This window comes from Capsicum annuum, chromosome 9 (assembly GCF_002878395.1).
Source record: "Capsicum annuum cultivar UCD-10X-F1 chromosome 9, UCD10Xv1.1, whole genome shotgun sequence".
Classification (NCBI taxonomy): Eukaryota; Viridiplantae; Streptophyta; class Magnoliopsida; order Solanales; family Solanaceae; genus Capsicum; species Capsicum annuum.
Genome location: NC_061119.1, coordinates 22,992,033 through 23,010,262, shown reverse-complemented (window position 1 = coordinate 23,010,262; position 18,230 = coordinate 22,992,033). Strand labels below are relative to the sequence as shown.

General features: G+C 35.6%; 2 protein-coding genes across 3 annotated transcripts; one reads left to right on the top strand and one right to left on the bottom strand.

The window, feature by feature from the left end:
* Positions 1–1,098: 1,098 nt before the first annotated feature.
* LOC107842969 lies at positions 1,099–5,748 on the top strand. Its single transcript, XM_047396142.1, has 4 exons — positions 1,099–1,230; positions 1,578–1,672; positions 3,792–4,198; positions 5,001–5,748. The coding sequence occupies exons 3-4, from the start codon at positions 3,815–3,817 to the stop codon at positions 5,466–5,468; spliced, it is 852 nt and encodes a 283-aa protein (XP_047252098.1). The 5' UTR covers positions 1,099–1,230; positions 1,578–1,672; positions 3,792–3,814; the 3' UTR covers positions 5,469–5,748.
* Positions 5,749–5,869: 121 nt separating this feature from the next.
* On the bottom strand, positions 5,870–17,955 carry LOC107842968 (arginine biosynthesis bifunctional protein ArgJ, chloroplastic). Of its 2 annotated transcripts, XM_047396141.1 has the most exons (18): positions 17,897–17,955; positions 17,529–17,637; positions 16,014–16,139; positions 13,323–13,446; positions 12,997–13,070; positions 12,515–12,559; positions 12,235–12,285; positions 12,095–12,163; positions 11,844–11,902; positions 11,559–11,628; positions 10,684–10,764; positions 10,523–10,609; positions 9,631–9,753; positions 8,993–9,055; positions 7,736–7,813; positions 7,514–7,659; positions 7,290–7,360; positions 5,870–6,220 (listed from the first exon to the last, which is right to left on the bottom strand). In XM_047396141.1, the coding sequence occupies exons 2-18, from the start codon at positions 17,586–17,588 to the stop codon at positions 6,138–6,140; spliced, it is 1,410 nt and encodes a 469-aa protein (XP_047252097.1). In that variant the 5' UTR covers positions 17,589–17,637; positions 17,897–17,955; the 3' UTR covers positions 5,870–6,137. The 2 variants fall into 2 exon arrangements, with proteins under 2 accessions (XP_047252097.1, XP_016542546.1); XM_016687060.2 differs by lacking the exon at positions 17,897–17,955 and having other exon boundaries at positions 17,529–17,753.
* Positions 17,956–18,230: the final 275 nt, after the last annotated feature.

Sequence of the window (18,230 nt, the reverse complement as noted above, 5' to 3'; positions counted from 1 at the left end):
TATTTAAAAATAAAAATAAAAAACTAATTATTAAAAAAAAATTAGAAAATTTTTTAAAAGATGAAATAAAACTCCCCCCCTACCCCTAACCCCCCGGCGTTCATCTGCTTCCCTTCCCTCACCCCCAGCCTTCATCATCTTCCCCCGACGTTTCTCTTCTTCTCCATGAAATAATTTTATAATTTCTCAAATTTTACACTAACACAGAGCACAACAAAAACATTCACATTACAAGAAAAAACCTTAATTTTCTTCTAAGCTTGATAATTATTTTCCACCATATTCCATATCAACAAAATAGCAGCAATGGGGCGGGGTGGGGTACTATGAAACGATGAAGACACGGAGTGGGGTAGGGATATGAAACGATGAATAATATGTTGAAAATTTAACAATTGAAATGTAGCAAATTTTTATTTTTTTTGGGCACTTTAATGGCGGAAAAGAATAAGAATAACAACAATTTTTTTTAAATCAAATTCAAAAGTAAGAACAAGAAAGGAAAAAAATAGAAAAAATGGTATGAGAATTAAGTTTAGCAAAAAAATAAGAATGAAGAAGAAGAATGATGAAGAATATGAAATAGAGAGAAAAAAAAAGATGAGGCCAGGGGTATCGGATGGGGTGGGGGGTTTTGTGGGGAGTTTTTTTTTTTTCTAAATTCTGTTTTATTAAAAAAACTAAATTGGGAGTCCTCTAATGCTTTTTGTTTTATTAAAAAAAAATTTTGGGGCCTTTAGTATTTAGAAAAAAAAAAAATTGTTATTAAAAAATTTTGGAACCCTCAATGCCACTTAACATCTTTTTATTCGTAAATTAGTAAAAAAAAATACTCCTCACGCACCTCTCACCATGCAGTGCCACATAGGTAAAAAAGGTCCAACTAAAATAAAATATGAGGGGTTTAAGGGCTTGATAGAAACAACCTTAGTTTAAGCATCTAAGTAAATTTTGACAATAAATTTAAGTATCTATCGACCTACTTATTAAAACATCTTTTATTTTCAACGTATTCAAAACATATTAAAAAATTATCTATTTTATTTCACGTATCAAACAATAAATAATGCTCATTAATATTTCATCTTATCTCGTATAAAAAATAGGCTTTATTTTGAAAAAACGTATCGAGCACACAATAATGGACTGACTACCTATAAATACAAAAATTCTGTATTTTCCTCCCATTATCTCCCCAAAAACTCTTTTGGTGTTCCGTTGAATCCGATGGTAGATTTCAAGTTTTCCTCCTTTGAATTTCGAGCAATTTAATCTTCTTCATCAATTACTTTTTTCTTCTCTAAAATTTTTGTGGAGACGAATCAGAGTATTTTGGAATTTGGTGATTTTGATATTCGAGAGGTGAAAAATCGAAGGGCATCGGATCGTTGATAACGATGCATTCGGTGTCGCCTTTTGTATTGGATCTATTGAATTTACCTCAAGCTGCTGCTTCTGCTATTTTTTATGGAGTTTTGTGTTCTCATCGTTTGAAGCCTTGGCGTAATAGTTTTAGTTAACGTTTAATTCACTCTTCGTTTTTTTGTCTTCTTTCTTGTTTTTCGGTTCTGTTTCAGCTGCGGTATTGCTGTTTTTCTGTTTGTTTCGAGTGATTATTCATCTATTTTACAACGAATTTGGTGGACATATTGCGCTATCGACATACTGAAAGGTAATAATTTGTGATTTGGTTGTTGTTTTGCAATTATAGCATCTGTTGGTCAATATGCCTTTTTGTTTTATGTTTATTTGAATTACGTAATATTTGCTTAGAGCTAAGTTGCTTGGATTCGCGTGCGGATCTAGAGGTCGGAGTCTTTGTGATCCTAATTATAAGATTCAAAGATAGGGCTAAAAATAATTCAGATATATAAAAATAGAGCTATAAACCTAAATTACTACTATTAGATATCATGTTGAAAACTTGAGGGGAAAATATTGATGATGAGGAGATCCTGGAATATGGATCCAAAGGATTCTGCTAAAAATAAATCAAATATCTAAAAGTAGAGTTATAAAATGTAAATTACGAGATATTATGTGAAAAAATTGAGTAGAAAACATTGATGAAAAGGAGATTCGGGGATATGGATCTATGTACGGATATGGATGTGGTGATTCGGCTGAAAATAATTAAAATTTCTAAAATTAGAGTTATAAAATCAAACATATGAGATATTATGTGGAAATCTGGAGGAGAAAACATTGATCAAGAGGAGAATCCCAGAAGGAGATAAAAGGAAAAGGAATGATATAGAAATTTATGCATACAAGGTATTCCGTTTTCTTCAAGTTCAGCTTAGCTTTTGTTTTGATCGTAGAAATCATGAAATCGGTTCAGACTTTCTTCCTCGATTTTGGTCAATGTATTCAAAATTGATTGACCAGATTGAGTATGGATCCCACACTTAAATTTCATGTCGACATGGGCGTGTCACCAAAAGTAAATAGTCCAAATGCTTAGGTTTAGAGTAGTGCTACTTTTTTTTTTTTGATTTCCAATCTATGTCTAGATAATGCATAAAATTATAATTGATCATTCCTAGTAATGTTGGATTTTGTTATAGTTATTAAGTAATGTTATGAGAATCAATGCACATTCTTTTCTTTGACTTTAAATTTGAGTCATTACCGTGATAGATGGGTCAAATCTAGAAGGGTTTTTAAATATTTATTGATAACTTTGAGATGACAGGTTAAGTTCAATCTGCTAATTATCCTCAAAGTGCAGTTGTATAATATCTCTATCTTTTCGAGTGAATGTTGGTTCATGTGTGTGCTGAGACTTCGCTCGCATGTTTGTGATTTGATTGTTCTTTTGCAATTGTAGCATCAGTTGGTCAATCAAATCGGCACTTATGGTTATTTATTATCTAAATTACATTACATTTGTTTAGAGTGATATTTTCTTTTTTGTCTTCCAATCTATGTCTAGATAAAGCGTGAAGTGAATAATTGATCATTATTAGTAAGAATACTTATACGCAGAGTGCAATATTTGCCTGAAATATATGTAGTTGGGTAGCATGACCACCACCAACTACATACCCCGTGTAACCCCACAAGGGGGGCCTGGGTAGGATAGAATATACCACCGACCTTACCTCTACTACCTTTGTTGGGTAGAGTGTTTGTTTCAAATAGATCCTCGGCTAAAAAAAAGTGTAATCAGTGTAGGATTTAAAGGAAATCTATGTTGCTTGGACTCTTCAAAAATGCCGATGGGCGTGTGTCGGATCCTCCAAAAATATGTATTTTTAAAGGATCCGACACGGGTTTGGCAACGTGTTTGGAGAGTCCGAGCAACTTAGAAGGAAATAACGACAACAAAATAATAAGATAAACAAGGCAAATGAAGCAACAGGTTGTAGTGAAAATTGAAGAATTAGATACGACATAAATACCAAGTAATATTACTAAACAAGGAGAAGAGGAGACTATCCCCTGCCTCTCCCACATAAAAGTACGGCAACATTCGGCTACTTACTACCCTTATCCTCGCCCCCCATAGCATGATATATAGGGTCATGACTCCATAGGTTGAAGATGACCATTAGCAAGAATTTTGGAGATTCAATGCGCACTCTTTTCCTTTGATTTTAGATTTACATCCTTCTCGTGATACATGGATCAAATCTAGAAGCGTTTATAAAAATTTATTGATAACTTTGAGATTACCGTTTAAGTTCGACGTGCACTTAATTATCCTCAAAGTGCAGCTGTATAATATCTCTGTTCTTCTCTAAGAAATGTTGGTTTGTAGCTGAGACTTTGATTGCATGTTTGTGCAGATCTTTGCTGCTCTCTTCAATTGATGGCCGTTTGTTCTGCTAATTACAAGTTTGACTCTGAAAGTATAAGTTGCTTTAGTGAGTCATCTAAGGAGACTCTTGGTTGTGCTTCTGGCGATCCAGGAGATCCTTTTGCAAGTGATCTTGCGCACCATTTCACTGAATCTCTAAATATTGAGGATGGTGAAGATTTTATTTACGGGGAAGATTTCAGCACGTCAGAGGAAGATGGATGTGAAGATATGCATAATGACACTGACGTGGGCGTAGAGAAATGCTTGAACAAGTCGTCAGAATTTCCATGCTCTGCTATGAGCACCCCCCCTGCTGAGTTGGTTCATGGGAAGGAGCAGGACGCTGATGCTAAATCAACTGACTTGCCTCATTCACGTTCCATTACTTTACCTGTGAGTGTTGTCTCCTGAATTTTTAATGTCAATTTTCAAGCTTGTTCATTTTAATGATAAAGGGTTCCTTTTACATATGAAAAAGACCTCGGGAGGTTTTATGACTCCCTGTTTCTAATGACTTTCTCTTAAAGATGTCTGTTGTTATATAAGACAATTTATTGTTGACTGCTTACATTAGTATTGCCAATTTTCAAGCATATGCCTTTTAATGGTTAAGGATTTCTTGCATATGAAGGTTTTTGACTCCCTGTTTGTAATGAAGTTTATAGTCCTCTAAAAGATGTAGGAAAATGTATTGTTGTCTGCGTATATTAGTATTCCGTTATAGAGCCACATATGCATTCTGACCTCAGTTCATGAACATTAGTAGTGGGAAGTGTTAATGGTTTATGTGTCATGTTTAGTTTCTTTCACAATTTTGTGGGATGGATATCTATCATGTCTGAATAATTTGTAGGTGAATATTCTAACCATGGGATTGTTACCTTCAGTCATAACCTTTTTATCTATTGCTTGTCCGTTCACTTTCCCCTTGTAGGTTGCTTTAGGATTTTATCACTTCTTTTATGTTAGGGCTATTTTATTTTCAGTATGTGCTTTATAACACTCTCTCTCTCCCCTCTGTTATTTGCCCATGGCTCTGGACTCTGTCTTCAAGCTGAAGCAACAGTTTCTTGGAACAGCAGTTGGAGTATATAAATACTATCTCATACACAGAGGGCAATTAAGTTATTTCCCATTGCATCGTTGGTTAACAGTTGTGTTTTCCCCCTTTCTCTTTTTTGTTTTATTCTCTCAGACTACTTTGAAGCTTGTATCTGCCATTAAAGGTAGCCGTGAGAAACAAGGCAAACCGCCCAAGAAGCTGTCTGTGACATGGGCCCCCGACGTGTATGACCCTATCCCGACAGCAGTATCACATGCGCCAAGCAAGGTACATCGCCACAGGAGTGATCACAGGAAGAATGGGAAGAATAAGCAGAAAAGTCATAGCAAATCTTCACGAGGGAGCAAGGGTAAAGAGAAGAAACAAAGTCGTAAACATGGTGGGAGTACCAAGCGGAGTTATCATCCTCTAGAGGATCACCACTTAATGACTTGTTCTAGCTTTCATACTCCGGAGGACGATATAACTGATCATTCTAGTGTGCTGCAGTCTGGTACCGTGGATTATGATATTGGCAGCAATCTGGATCCATTCTGTGGTAGTAGTTTTCTAAAGAAATCTGTCACTAAATTGCATTTCCCAGCTGCAAAGGCTTCATAACCTTCCTCTTAATCATGGTTTGTGTTCTTATGATCGTTCCATCTAGTTCTGTAAATAAATAAGTTTGACGCTTAACTGAGTTGTGGGAGTTGTTGAAGAATCTGTTGTTGGCATTTTTGTACTAAACCTTTTAAGACTTTTGCCCTGTTGGACGGAGGGATGAATGTTTTTGCTTTGTAGTGTTTTATGTTGGTCTGAACGAGTTGTGTATAGTTGTTTCATTGCGTATTTCCTATTGAGGTTCTCATAATGAAAATCTGTAAGCCTACCTTGTACTGAATGTTTTGATGTATGTAGAAGTTGGTGCAATGTTAACTTCAATGTCACGAGTGCTCCTTAGTGACACTCCCATAAATGTTTAATAGAATCAAGCTTTGAGCAAATTGTGTAAAACTCAGACGTAAAAGGAAAATATTTTATTAAAAAGATGTACGCAGCATACATAATGTCCCAGATATTTTAATAAAAATGAAATAACGAAATAACAATTTTGAAAGTGTTTCATCCATCTAACAAAATTCTGCTGCTGCCAGCAGTATTCATACATGTTGCTTGCATTTGAATTTTACAACTAAAGAAAAGGCAGCCCGGTGCACCAAGCTTCGCTACAAAACAGAAACTGCTTTTTTATTAGGAGAAGACTTCAATCTTTGAACTACAGGTCCTGTTTCATGTTGTGTACTCTGCATTAATTTTGACATAATCATAACTTAAATCACAACCCCATGCTAGTCCACTTCCTGAACCATCACCTGTACAAGGAAAACACACCATTAATTTGTTTACACTTTGCGGGTTTCACAGACTAATTGATTTATACTCCAAGATTTCTTAATAACGCGGAGAGAAAAGCCACAATACTACAGTGGATACAAACAAATCCATGAAGCATGAACAGAGCGGACATAATGTCTTAGCCTTGCAAATGTTGCAAAAGTATATCATCCTGGCCTTTTGACAGTAAAGCTTGTGCATGGGCAAGATATTGAGATGAAGGAAAGAGACCATAGTAGTCACATTGTGTTTTCCTTGATAAACCTTGGAAGGTGGAACCAGAGGAGGATAAGAAAGAATTGTGGAAGAACACACATTGCCCATAGTCAGAGACCTTCATAGTTTGGAAAGGGGTGGGGGACACTACCGAACTTGTCGCACTAGAAACTGTATTTGCACATATATAGAGCAGATAAATAGTATCCCATCCACTCGAATGAATTGAGGCAGATAGGGGAGTGATCAAAATGATAATTAAAGAGTCAAGAAATAAAAAATACAACAACATACCCAGTGTATACGCAGGCTTTATTATATCTACCTCGTAGAGATAGTGAGGTTGTTTCTGATAGACCCTTGGCTTAAATAAAGCAAAAATTTTGTGAAGAAGTTAAGAATAGTTGTTGAAAAGATGTCTAGACAAGTCTGAATTAACAAAGATAGTATTAAGTTGATCTATTTGAATTCCTGGACGGTGAACTTTTTTGCCATTTTTGACAGGACATAGAAGAAAGTTGATACTTTTATCTGGAGTTGGGGAGTGGGGGTTGGCACTAAACATATCAATTTGACTTGACGCTTGGATCAACATTTTCCTTGCCTGTGTTGTTCTCAACAGTGATTGTAGAGCATGTAGGAGGCAAGTCTCAGCTTGTGTCATCTTAGAAACAAAAATAAGTGAATGCACTCTTGAGAGATTAGATTGCATAGAGAGAATCTTCAGAGCTATGCGTGCTGCCATGGAGTTTGCTTACTTTCATCATGATACTTCCACCGATTCAAAGGGAGTGCAATATGAATATAACTGTTTATGTATGTGAAACTTACCAGTAGATATGTGAATTTCAAGAGTGCCGTGTACTTCCCCAGCCTTTCGCATATAATTGCTAGCTGCAACCCTGCAGAGGACCCAAGATTTAATGATGTGCAAAGAGATAAAAACAGAAATAGACAGACAAAAAGAGAGAAAAAATCAGTGGAAGAGCAACATAGTGGTAAAGCGTATCGAAAACCATACATGCAATACAAAAGTGTGGTATCATTCTCCATACCTATCAAATGGAAGTGGTTGACCTGCTTCCATAAGCACAATATCTCCTAGTGATATCCGGAGCTTGTTGGCGTTAAAAGGAATCCCTGAATAGCCAGCAGCACAAGCAATACGGCCCCAATTTGGATCCCTACCGTATACAGCAGCCTGATTATAGAAAGGAAGGAATCAGCAAAATGTACTTCCTAAACTCAGTAGATGAGCAAACTAATTCACTCCATACCTTGACAAGTGAAGACGAAGCTACTGAACGAGCAATCTTTGCTGCTTCAGCTTCGTTATCAGCACCATCAACCCTCACCTATGTCCAATTAGAGATGAGCAAAGCTTTAAAAATAAAAAAGTGATTCTAGAAGCTAAGCTACTTGCCTATATATGCTCATCTACGAACTGACAGATTAAGGAAGCCACATTTAAAAATATTGTTAAATGAAACCACATGATTGCCTGCCTCCACCCCCACCCTTTTTTTTTTGATAACCGAGAAATCCCCGAGGGCAATTGGCATGCGGTTCAAAATTCAGTGGATAATGGGCCACCCTTTTACCCTTTACATGATTCTCCTTTATCATATCAAGTTACAAAGGAATTCAAATCTAGTGTCGAACCAAAGAAGGAATTAATATTCTGTGTATGATATATTAAAACAATAGCAACTTCACCCTACCATTGAAATTGAGAACTCCCATAGCTTGATGTCTTTCCTTATGGAGCAACATAAGATAATGCAAATTTCTGTTATGACCTTCCACTTACATGTATTTTTATTTTTTTTAAAACCATGGTGTTGGGCAGCAGTGCGCCCCTCGACTAATTCATCAGAGTACTTGCATTACCTCCTACCAACACAGGTACTCTGTAACTTTGTTAACCGAGGCTCGGACAGATAGGAAGAAATCACCTAGTGCTTTTGACTATGCTAGGAATTAAACATGAGACATCATACCACTCACTTCAGTTACTATTTGGCGACAACCTTAGCTGCCCCTACTGGGAATTGAACCTAAGATAGTTTATATGTATTTTATTTCTATGACCATGACAAGATATCTTTTTCCATCTTTGAAACCTTCAAATTGTTCTTTTCAATTTATGATAGTCCATTCAACCGTGCTCTCTTTTTTATGACGCTGTCCAGACTGCACCTTGACTATCACCCAAGAGCCTGCTACAGCCCATAAGCATATGTCCCCAGTAAACCTGCCCACCAAAGCTGAAGAAAATGAACTCACACAAAGTGTTATAGTCGAGATCCGAACCTGGGATCTCTAGGTTCTTACTCCTATACCTCAGCTACGCAGCCATCCGTTTAATCACTCCTTTCTAGTGTTCATCTATGATCAGATAGCTTAAATGAAAATATCAGATAAGTTAGTTTTCTACAATTGGTTGCTAAGCTTATGCATGTTTAAGAAACGAGACTAGCAGCAGATGGAAGTTTGATCAACGGTCATAAGGAACATAATAAAGTAATACAAACCTCAATCAAACATGTTGCTCCTTCACCATCCCAAGCTATTGATTTTGCTAGACCCTGCATTACCTGTAGAGGAATCATCATGTCAATACTCCAGCAAGCTATAAGGATATAACTTTATTTTGTTTATGTATTTATTTTCTGATGAGTTATAAGGAAGTTCTTTTATTATCATGTTCATAATACTTCAACGGTCATGAGAATCTTCGTTTGTGATCATTGTGACCGGTTGCTAAGCTCTATAAATGATCTTGCGTAAAATCTATATTAGCATACAATCCACTATGGTGAAACCCATGAAAAAAGAGTGAGCAGGCTGAACTATACAACACACAGATCAAGTAATTAAAGCCACAGAAACAAGTAGAAATATGTACGGAAATCATCATGCAGAAAGTCGATTTCATCACAAATTTGACTCTTCTACTATCATACAAGACAAGAAAAGATGTAAAGCAGACAAACTTAATGGAACTATATTGGTATGTAGTGACGAAAGAAACTGCTAATTTCTCAGGAACTTGTCAAGGAGGCAACAATTGGACACTGCCCAATAACAAACACTCCATCTTGGTTGTGTTTATGTCAAGACAGACTAATCGGATGAGAATAAAGCAAGTAAAAGAAACGACTGCACATACAGCATCAAGGCAGCTTTGTAGGTGTTCTGCCTCGGAGGAGTTCAAAGAAGAAATCTCATATGATTCTGAAAGTCCACTGGCCAGAGCAATGACAGCATCATTTGTACTTGTGTCTCCATCAACCTGTCAAAATATATGCTCCTCGGTTTAGATCATGCCTCAAGAGTCATTTAATACAGTGAGATGACATTGTTGCATCTATTATGCTCATAAACAGAAACGTGGTTCACAAAGCAAATTACATGAATTCAATTGAAATATGTGAACAGCAGAGTCAAAATCAATCAGGCAATTTGTTAGCATTATTGGGAAATGGATTTGATAAAATCACACACCTTAAACTAAAAATATTTTAGAGATGCAACCAAAAAACTAACACAAGACTGAGGGTCTATTGGAAACAACCTCTCTACCTCCAAGGTAGTGGTAAGGCATGCATAGACTTTGTCCTCCCCAGACCCCACTTTGTAGGATTACACTGGGTATGTTATTGTTGTTGACTTGTTGCTGTAGATATATCATGCAAAAGAACTTCTACAAGTACTGGTGTAGCAAAAACACACGGTACCAATCTCTCTTCCTCTGACCCACAAACCAGGTGGAAACAACTTGCATAAGTTTCACGAATCTAAAGCTTTACTTTGATCAGCTTACGTATAGGTTGCCAGAGAAGAAAAGAAAATAGAACAAGGAGAATATTTAACAGCATTGATCTATTCGACAGTTGAACTTTCAGTAAAATCAATATTTTGCTGCTTTATTTTATAATCAAATACACCAGCATTGTTTTTATGCAACTAAGGGAAAATTTCTACCATTGAACTCCAGTCCTCATGCAGAGTCAGAATAGTATGCGTCTGAAGTACTAAAACAATATAAATTTCTTACTTACAGTAATTTGATTAAAACTTCGATTTACAGCAACTTGTACCATCCTTCTCCAAACATCACTTGTGACGGAGGCATCCGTAGTTACCACCTGCAAAGTTGCTCGAATCCAGTACGATACTCTCACTGCTTAGGTGGAAACAGAGGAATTCTGAGGATACTTACACCAAGCATTGTTGCCATGTTAGGATGGATCATCCCAGAACCCTTCGCCATGCCCCCAATTCTTATTCGAGTTCCTCTAACCTGAGCATAAGTACAGCGATATATATCATTACAAACTCATTATCGTTTCTTTGCTTTCATAAATAGGAACCTCAGGATACACAAACTACAGACAGTCTTGAGTCAGATTATACATTCATTTCACCTAGATGTTAAGTTACTGCTTTTGATGGTCCGTATTAAGCATAGCATATGTCAACAGTCATGCATTATCAAACAGCTGACTGAATAATTTACTTCCATACCTACCAAAACTAGTTCCTATGCTTAAAGTGACTAGAGGAAAGTTGTCATTAGTTGTAAATTGGAAATGCATCAAATCCACCAGTGGCCTTTAAATTCACAGGCATTTACCTTCTATTTTTTTTTTGGACTCAAACAGTGGTTATCATACTGTTCATCCAATTTTATGCAACATAACATTGTCAAACTTTTGAACTGCTTTGGACTGTTTTGTTTCTTGAGCCGAGGATCTTTTGGAAACAGCCTCTCTACCTCTGAGGTAGGGGTAAGGTTCGCATACACTCTACCTTCTCTAGACCCCACTTGGTGGGACTACACTGGGTATGTTGTTGTAGCATTGTCAACTTTTGAATTATTAATGTCAATTAATTTAATTTTGAAATGGAACTTGAATATCTTTAAGAACTACAGAATAGTTATTTCAAAACCTTAATTATGACAGTTAGTAAAGCTCAACCCAAAATGAATAGCTTGACTTAAACTGTAATATAAATTGGGAGAGTAATGAATAATAGCATCCAAGAATTTAGGCATAATAAACACACCAATACCGGGAAAAAGAATCTTCATACCTCGGTTTCAACTGCCACACTCTTACTAACAAGATCAGTGGTCGTTATAGCTACAGCTGCAGAATTTGCCCTACAAATGCACATATGCAATCAGCAATCCCTAACTATAACAGGCCATCCAGGGCAGACTGAACTCTGAAGTTCAATATTGAGAAGGCATGAATACAAACACGAACAGGCAAGTAGGAATAAAGAAAGAATATGCGGCAGAAGAAAGAAATAGAACTACCACAGGATAAAATCTGATGATGCCATACTTGAATTCAAAAAAAAAAAAAAAATTACCCCTCCACAGTTGGTGAAAGCTGCCTAACAAGGCGTGGGAGTGAGTTGAGAAGTGCTTCCTGCAAGTGATGTAAAACGTAAAAAACGGGATTACTGATCAGGGGAAAAGGTCACATAGTAAATCTAAATCATACACAGATATGCCAAAGAAATATAAATTCAAAGCATCCAACACCATGCATTGCTATATGCAAGAAAGAGGTTCAAGCAATTTAGGGAAAACCAATTAAGTGCAAAATGTAAGTGTTTACCTTCTTTATTCTTTGACCTATCACACCAGTTGATTCAATCAAGACTTCGTCTTGCTTCAATTGAAGTAACTGTGACAATTGAAAAGTGCTATCAGAAACCAAATATCTAACGTCTAAACCAAGATGGACAAACTGCAAACCTTAGCTAGTGCACTTGAGCACTCTATTACATCCTGATAACCTGCATCACCCTGAAAAGGAAATTCTGAAACTCTCAAGTTACATTACCGAATAATGCAGAAAGAAAGTGATATGACAGCATGACAACTTCTGACTTAGAGCTTATCACTTCTTTGTGAAGTTGGATGAGTATACTTTGCTTTACTGCCAACCAAATTGAAACTAGAGGAGGAGATACACCGTGCTTTGAACTAAAGTTCAAAAAGTAGAGCTGTCAATAAAAATTTCAGGAGAAATTACTGTTGCAGCATTAGCTTGACCAGCATTTATCAGTACTGCACGAGCCTGAGAAGTTGCAAGCAATCGATCACATCAGGTTACTAATATATACTTCTAATAAGCTTCTCGAATTCACAAAATAGTAAAAATTCATGAAATTCTGGGGTCATTCCTAAATATAAATGGAAATTCGTCCTTTTCTTCTAACAGAACAGAAAAATACATAAAACATCGGCTTAAACGTGTGAATAAGACCAATAAGATGGCATGATAGCTTAATTTAAAGCTTTTTTCAGTTCAACAGTAACCAATTGCAACGAATTTTCTGCTTCTTGTATCACATCATTGCTCAAGTCAATATAGGGTAAACAAGCGGTATGCAGAGTATGGAACTATGTACTACAATATCACGTGAAAATTGGGAGATGACAGTTCTATAGATGACAGGATTCATTCATTCACAAGTGAGAGGCAAGAAAATAAGTACAGAGTTTCCTGCATACCGTTTTAGATGCATTTAGTGCACTTTTACAATATAGTACAGGTGCAGCTGCAACAACATTTGTAGTAAATGCCCCTGGATGGAAAACAAGAAAAAGGTGATTCCTGATTCACCAGTATCTATTGGTTGATTGTTAGATGGTAAGTTTTAACACAAGCACCAAACAAATGTGTTCCTTTTTCATTTCAAGAAGGCTATATGTTCCTTTTCTCTTACAAGGAAGGAGTGGATGGAGGAAAGGAGGTAAGAATTTTAAACTAACAGCATTATAGTTTTCCACTCAGGAACGTAACACTGATGACCTATGTCTATATCAGGGTAGCTGACCTGCAGATATGGCATCGACATCACAAGTGACGAGTGCGAGATCAGGCTTTTCTCCAAGAGCACGCAATCCACCGTACATTCCAGCAGCTTTGAAACCCTTTGCAGCAGTAACACCACCAGGAATCTACACATTTTAAGCAGTCTAAGTTGTCTACAGACAAAATTATGTCATAGTCCGGAATAATCATCTGTCCTTTAAAAATCTATTTCAAGAAAAAAGGCAAAAGCAGTGAAGCAGCAAGGTTCAGAAAAAAAGGCTATTCAACCTACAACAACAATAGCATACCCGGTGACCAGTGTATTCCCACAAAGTGTGGTCTGGGGAGGGTAGAGCGTATGCAGTGCATACCGCTACCACAGAGGTGAGGTACAGAGGTAGAGGTTGTTTCAGGTAGATCCCCAGCTCAAGATAAAAACAGTCTAGAAAAAGACGGAATATAAGCACAAGAAACAATATGTAGTAAGATACAACAGAAACCAAACTACAACAAGATAATACTACAATCTATCTACCCGAAACAACAAACATCACCAAAACTACAGTCTCCAGGAACAGAACTCCATAAACAAGAAACTACAAGTGTAGCACTACGACCTTTTAGTACGGATCACAAAACAAGGCTCTCTTACCTACTAGCATGGAAATACTCCTTCCAGCTAACCTTCTCCCCTAATTCACATCGTCCACACCTTTCTGTCAAGAGCCATATACTAGCAATACATAGACACACAAGTATAATATATAACGTAATGAATTTGAACTTGCAATAAAACTCTGCTTGCTTCATCCTAAAATTATCTTCAGACACAATTATACCTAGCACTAATCTAGAATATTGATCCAATTATCTATCTCGTCTCTAGCTACAAATGTTGTCTCAATTGTAAAATGCCTATCACATTAACTTAGAATGGCCATATTTGTTTTTATTCCTCACTTTGTAGCACCAATGAGGAATACAACTATCCACGGAGAAGGAGGAGGAGTAGGAGGCAGCTAGCTTTAGGGGCAGAATTGAATGATCGTGAGACAAAGGACATCACTTAGACAATTTGCTTGAGCCAGATTGAGATTAAGACTGACAACTGTATGAAACTAGAGTCTCAATCTCATCAGATAAAACAGAAATGAAATTCTCCAACTATGTCAAGGCTAATTGCTAAGACTGGTAAATGACAAGCATTAATTTGACATTATTATGATGATATGTGCCCTGTGGTACATAAAAAAGAAATGAAATTATGAAAAGTCCATTTCTATAAAGACGAGGCATTGAGTATCTGGAGCGTTATGAGAAGAAGCAAGCGAGTGGCTTCCTGTTCTTCACTCAAAGCTCCATGTTGTGAAAATAAAATCAAGTGAAATAGTAATCTATGATTATAGACTAACTGTTATTCTTGTTCCCTTAACAATGTCAAGGTTAATGGCTAAGAATGAAGGGTTAGGAGCACACTACACACAAATGAACAAGAAGCATTGCATAGTCACATATCAATACCCTCTCGGTTTCAGACACTTTGACATGGTTAATCAGACAAAAGAATGTGTTTTTTTCTTTGTTTTAGATTAAAAAGTCTTGATTTTCTATTTCAGGGAATTCAACAAAGTGTTGATCAATTCTTCTTCTAGATGTTCCCAACACCTGACTGAATTTATCAAAGTGCATTTGCTCAAAACTAGACTTGGACGGAAATAGTGGACCCCTATATAACAGAAAAGCTATTGTCAACAGGAATAATCATCCCCTATGAATTATCCACAAAGTAAAAAAATAAGCAACCTTTATCTACATTCACTAAATCAAATTACACTGTGCCGGCATCGCAATTCGTAAATACTAAATAATCTCCACTTTTTCACGTTGAGTCCTATTTCAGGACTTGACTCAAGAATACACACTCACAACAGCCAAATCTATAATATGTAAGTAAAGCTAAGCTTTTCCAATTAGATATAGTATATAATCCATTCACTTAATTCTTTAGTTTTCCCCAAAATGTTTCTGCATTCATACTTTGCCAAAACAGAAATCAACCCAAAAAGAGAGAGAGAAGTGCCATGAATACAAAACATCTTCTGGCAATGTAGTTACATTACAATGCAAAACAACAAATACGTACAACACAAAGAGAAATTCAAAGGTCATTTTCCATCTGCATTTCATCCGGCTAAAAATTATGCTTTTTGATCTTGAATTCGAAGTATTCCAAAAAGTTCCAAACACCCAAAATCCAGGTCCTCTAAATTCTTTTATCTTTAGAAGAGATCTCAGCAATCAACAACAAAAACAAGAAAACCCCAATTCCTAAAACTCAAAAACATAGGGAAAACATGCACATGAACCTAATAAGTAGATTCTCACAACAAAAAGTGTCTCAACCTCATCTATCAAAACAGTGGCACCAAACAAAGAGATAACAATACTTGATAACGTTTAATATATGTTAGTATAGGGGTACAAGTGATATTTAGATTTCTCTTTCGCGTAAGCTGGCCCTGACACCACCGATCATTAAAAAATAGGTGTGATATTTAGATAACGTCTAGCTGCAGATAACTCCTAATTTAGTATTGGAATAACATTGGCCCCAAAACAGTTGAATCCAATAGCGACGGCGACTAGTTTGGATTAAGGTGTAGTTGATTGATTGAAAGAAGAAATATATAAAGAGAGGAGGGAAGTCCCTCACCTGCTCCCATGGTCCTTCAGGGAGAAATATAGGAGCTGCTGGTATATAATTTGATGCCTCTTTTGACATTGATATAACTGTAAATACTTTACAATCTCTCTGAAAACGTTTCGGCAAACCACGTACCTGCAGCTTAAAATTTCACACTTTTTACATAAAAATCAAATAAATAAAAATCCCTTTAAAGAAAAACTGCTGGATTTGAAGAAATCACAGAAAATGCAAGTAATTGAGCACCATCAATTTATTGCACAAATACAAAGATACTAAGTACTCCCTTTGTCTCAAATTACTTGGCATGTTTGCTTTTTGCACAACTCTTAAGGAGAAATTAATAAGGGATACAAACTGACTAATATGACATTATTTAATCTTTGATTAGGTGAATCTTCTTCAATTAATATGGGTATAGTTGGAAAAAAGTGGTCAATTATCTCTTGAATTCTTAAACATGCCAACCATTTTGAGAGCTACTGGATTTGAAGAAATCACAGAAAATGCATGTAATTGAGAACCATCAATCTATTGCACAGATACAAAGATACTAGTAACTAATAAAGGAACTTTGTTTTTACAAAAACATCAAGATTCTTGATTGTTGAATTAGTAATAAGAGTTCAACTGTATTTTTCTGGGTAATCATAAAAAACTAATCTTTACACAATAAAAGAACCCGTTTACATAAGAGCTACTGGACTTTGAAGTAATCACAGCAAATGCAAGTAATCGAGCACCATCAATCATCAATCTACTGCACAAATCAAAGATACTACTAACAAATAAAGAATTTTTATTTTTTTTTACAATGACATCAAGATTCTTGATTCATGAATTAGTAGTAAGAGTTCAACTGAAAGCAACGTATATCATACTCATTTCTGCATAAATTTTTTGGGGTAATCATAAAAAACAAACCTTTAGACCATAAAAAGAACCCTTTACATGAGAGCTACTGGATTTTGAAGTAATCACAGCAAATGCAAGTAATTGAGCACCATCAATCTATTGCACAAATACAAAGATACTATTAACAAATAAAGGAACCTTTTTTCTTTACAATGACATCAACATTCTTGATTTTTGGATTCGTAATAAGAGTTTAACAGTATGCAGCATGTAAGTTACTACCTCCGTCCCAATTAATATGTCTTACTTTCCTTTTTAGCCTGTTCCACAAAGCATGCATCTTTCTATATTTAGTAAGTTTTTCAATTGCAAATATCAGTGTGACAAGCTTAAGACCACAGGATTCAAAAGTCTTACTTTAATTCTTGAACTCCATGCTCTATCAAAAGACACTTAAAATGGGGTGTAGGTAGTATAACCAACCATATTCAAAGATACTAGAAACAAATAAATGGACTTTAGTTTTTACAACAACATCAAGATTCTTGATCTTGATTCTTGAATTACTAGTAACAGTTCAACTTAAAGCAACATACATCATATCCAATTTTGCAGAAATTTTTAGGGGTAAACAAAACAGAACATTAAAGAGTACTAAAAAAAACAGACCTTTACACCATTGTGGTTGGAGAATCTGACAGAGATGAAATGAGGAACAGATAGAGACATTGTTTTGCCAGTCAGCTGAAGAGTTTTAGTGTAAACTTTGAACTGAAATCTTAAATTGTAGGTCAATTTAACAAAGAGGAAATTTACAAAATTATTAGGTAAAATAAAAAAGCAAAAAAAAAAAAAAAGTGTTTAATTGTAAAAAAACACTACTAGGTGACTCCTTCGAACAAAAAATGAGCTGAGAATCCCCTCAAATCTCAATTAACTAAAAGTGATAAAAGTGAGTTTCATAATATTATTAAATTAAAAAAATTAAGTGCTTAAATAATTGAAGATAGTTATTGACAATTGTATTAGTTTCTTACCATCATGGCATAGTTATTGAACAATTTTATATAATTATGGAATAATTTTGATAGTTGATGAAACATTTTTATAGTTATTGCAGCAAAAATGTTAAAATAAAAAAATTGAAAAAAATAATCATTTTTACTTAATTTTTATAACTTAAAAATTCCTACCTAATTGACAAATTTATTCATCACTTTTAATTATATATTCCTTGTCCTGTCTTGGTGAATAAAGTTAACTTTATTATTTGTCGAGTAGTGAGAGGTCATAGATATTTTGTAAATTTAATTGATAGGATATTAGGGCTGGACATAAAATATTAAAAATCGAATTAAAAAAATTGGCAAT

Excerpts from the sequence above, each read along its gene's own strand:
- LOC107842968 (XM_047396141.1), bottom strand. The coding sequence starts at position 17,588 with ATGTCTCTATCTGTTCCTCATTTCATCTCTGTCAGATTCTCCAACCAC. Across the intron at positions 13,071-13,322 it reads TGTCGATGCCATATCTGCAG|GGGCATTTACTACAAATGTT; the intron begins GTCAGCTACCCT and ends TTTTCCATCCAG. Across the intron at positions 11,903-12,094 it reads TAGGTCAAAGAATAAAGAAG|GAAGCACTTCTCAACTCACT; the intron begins GTAAACACTTAC and ends CATCACTTGCAG.
- LOC107842969 (XM_047396142.1), top strand. The coding sequence starts at position 3,815 with ATGGCCGTTTGTTCTGCTAATTACAAGTTTGACTCTGAAAGTATAAGT. Across the intron at positions 4,199-5,000 it reads CACGTTCCATTACTTTACCT|ACTACTTTGAAGCTTGTATC; the intron begins GTGAGTGTTGTC and ends TTATTCTCTCAG.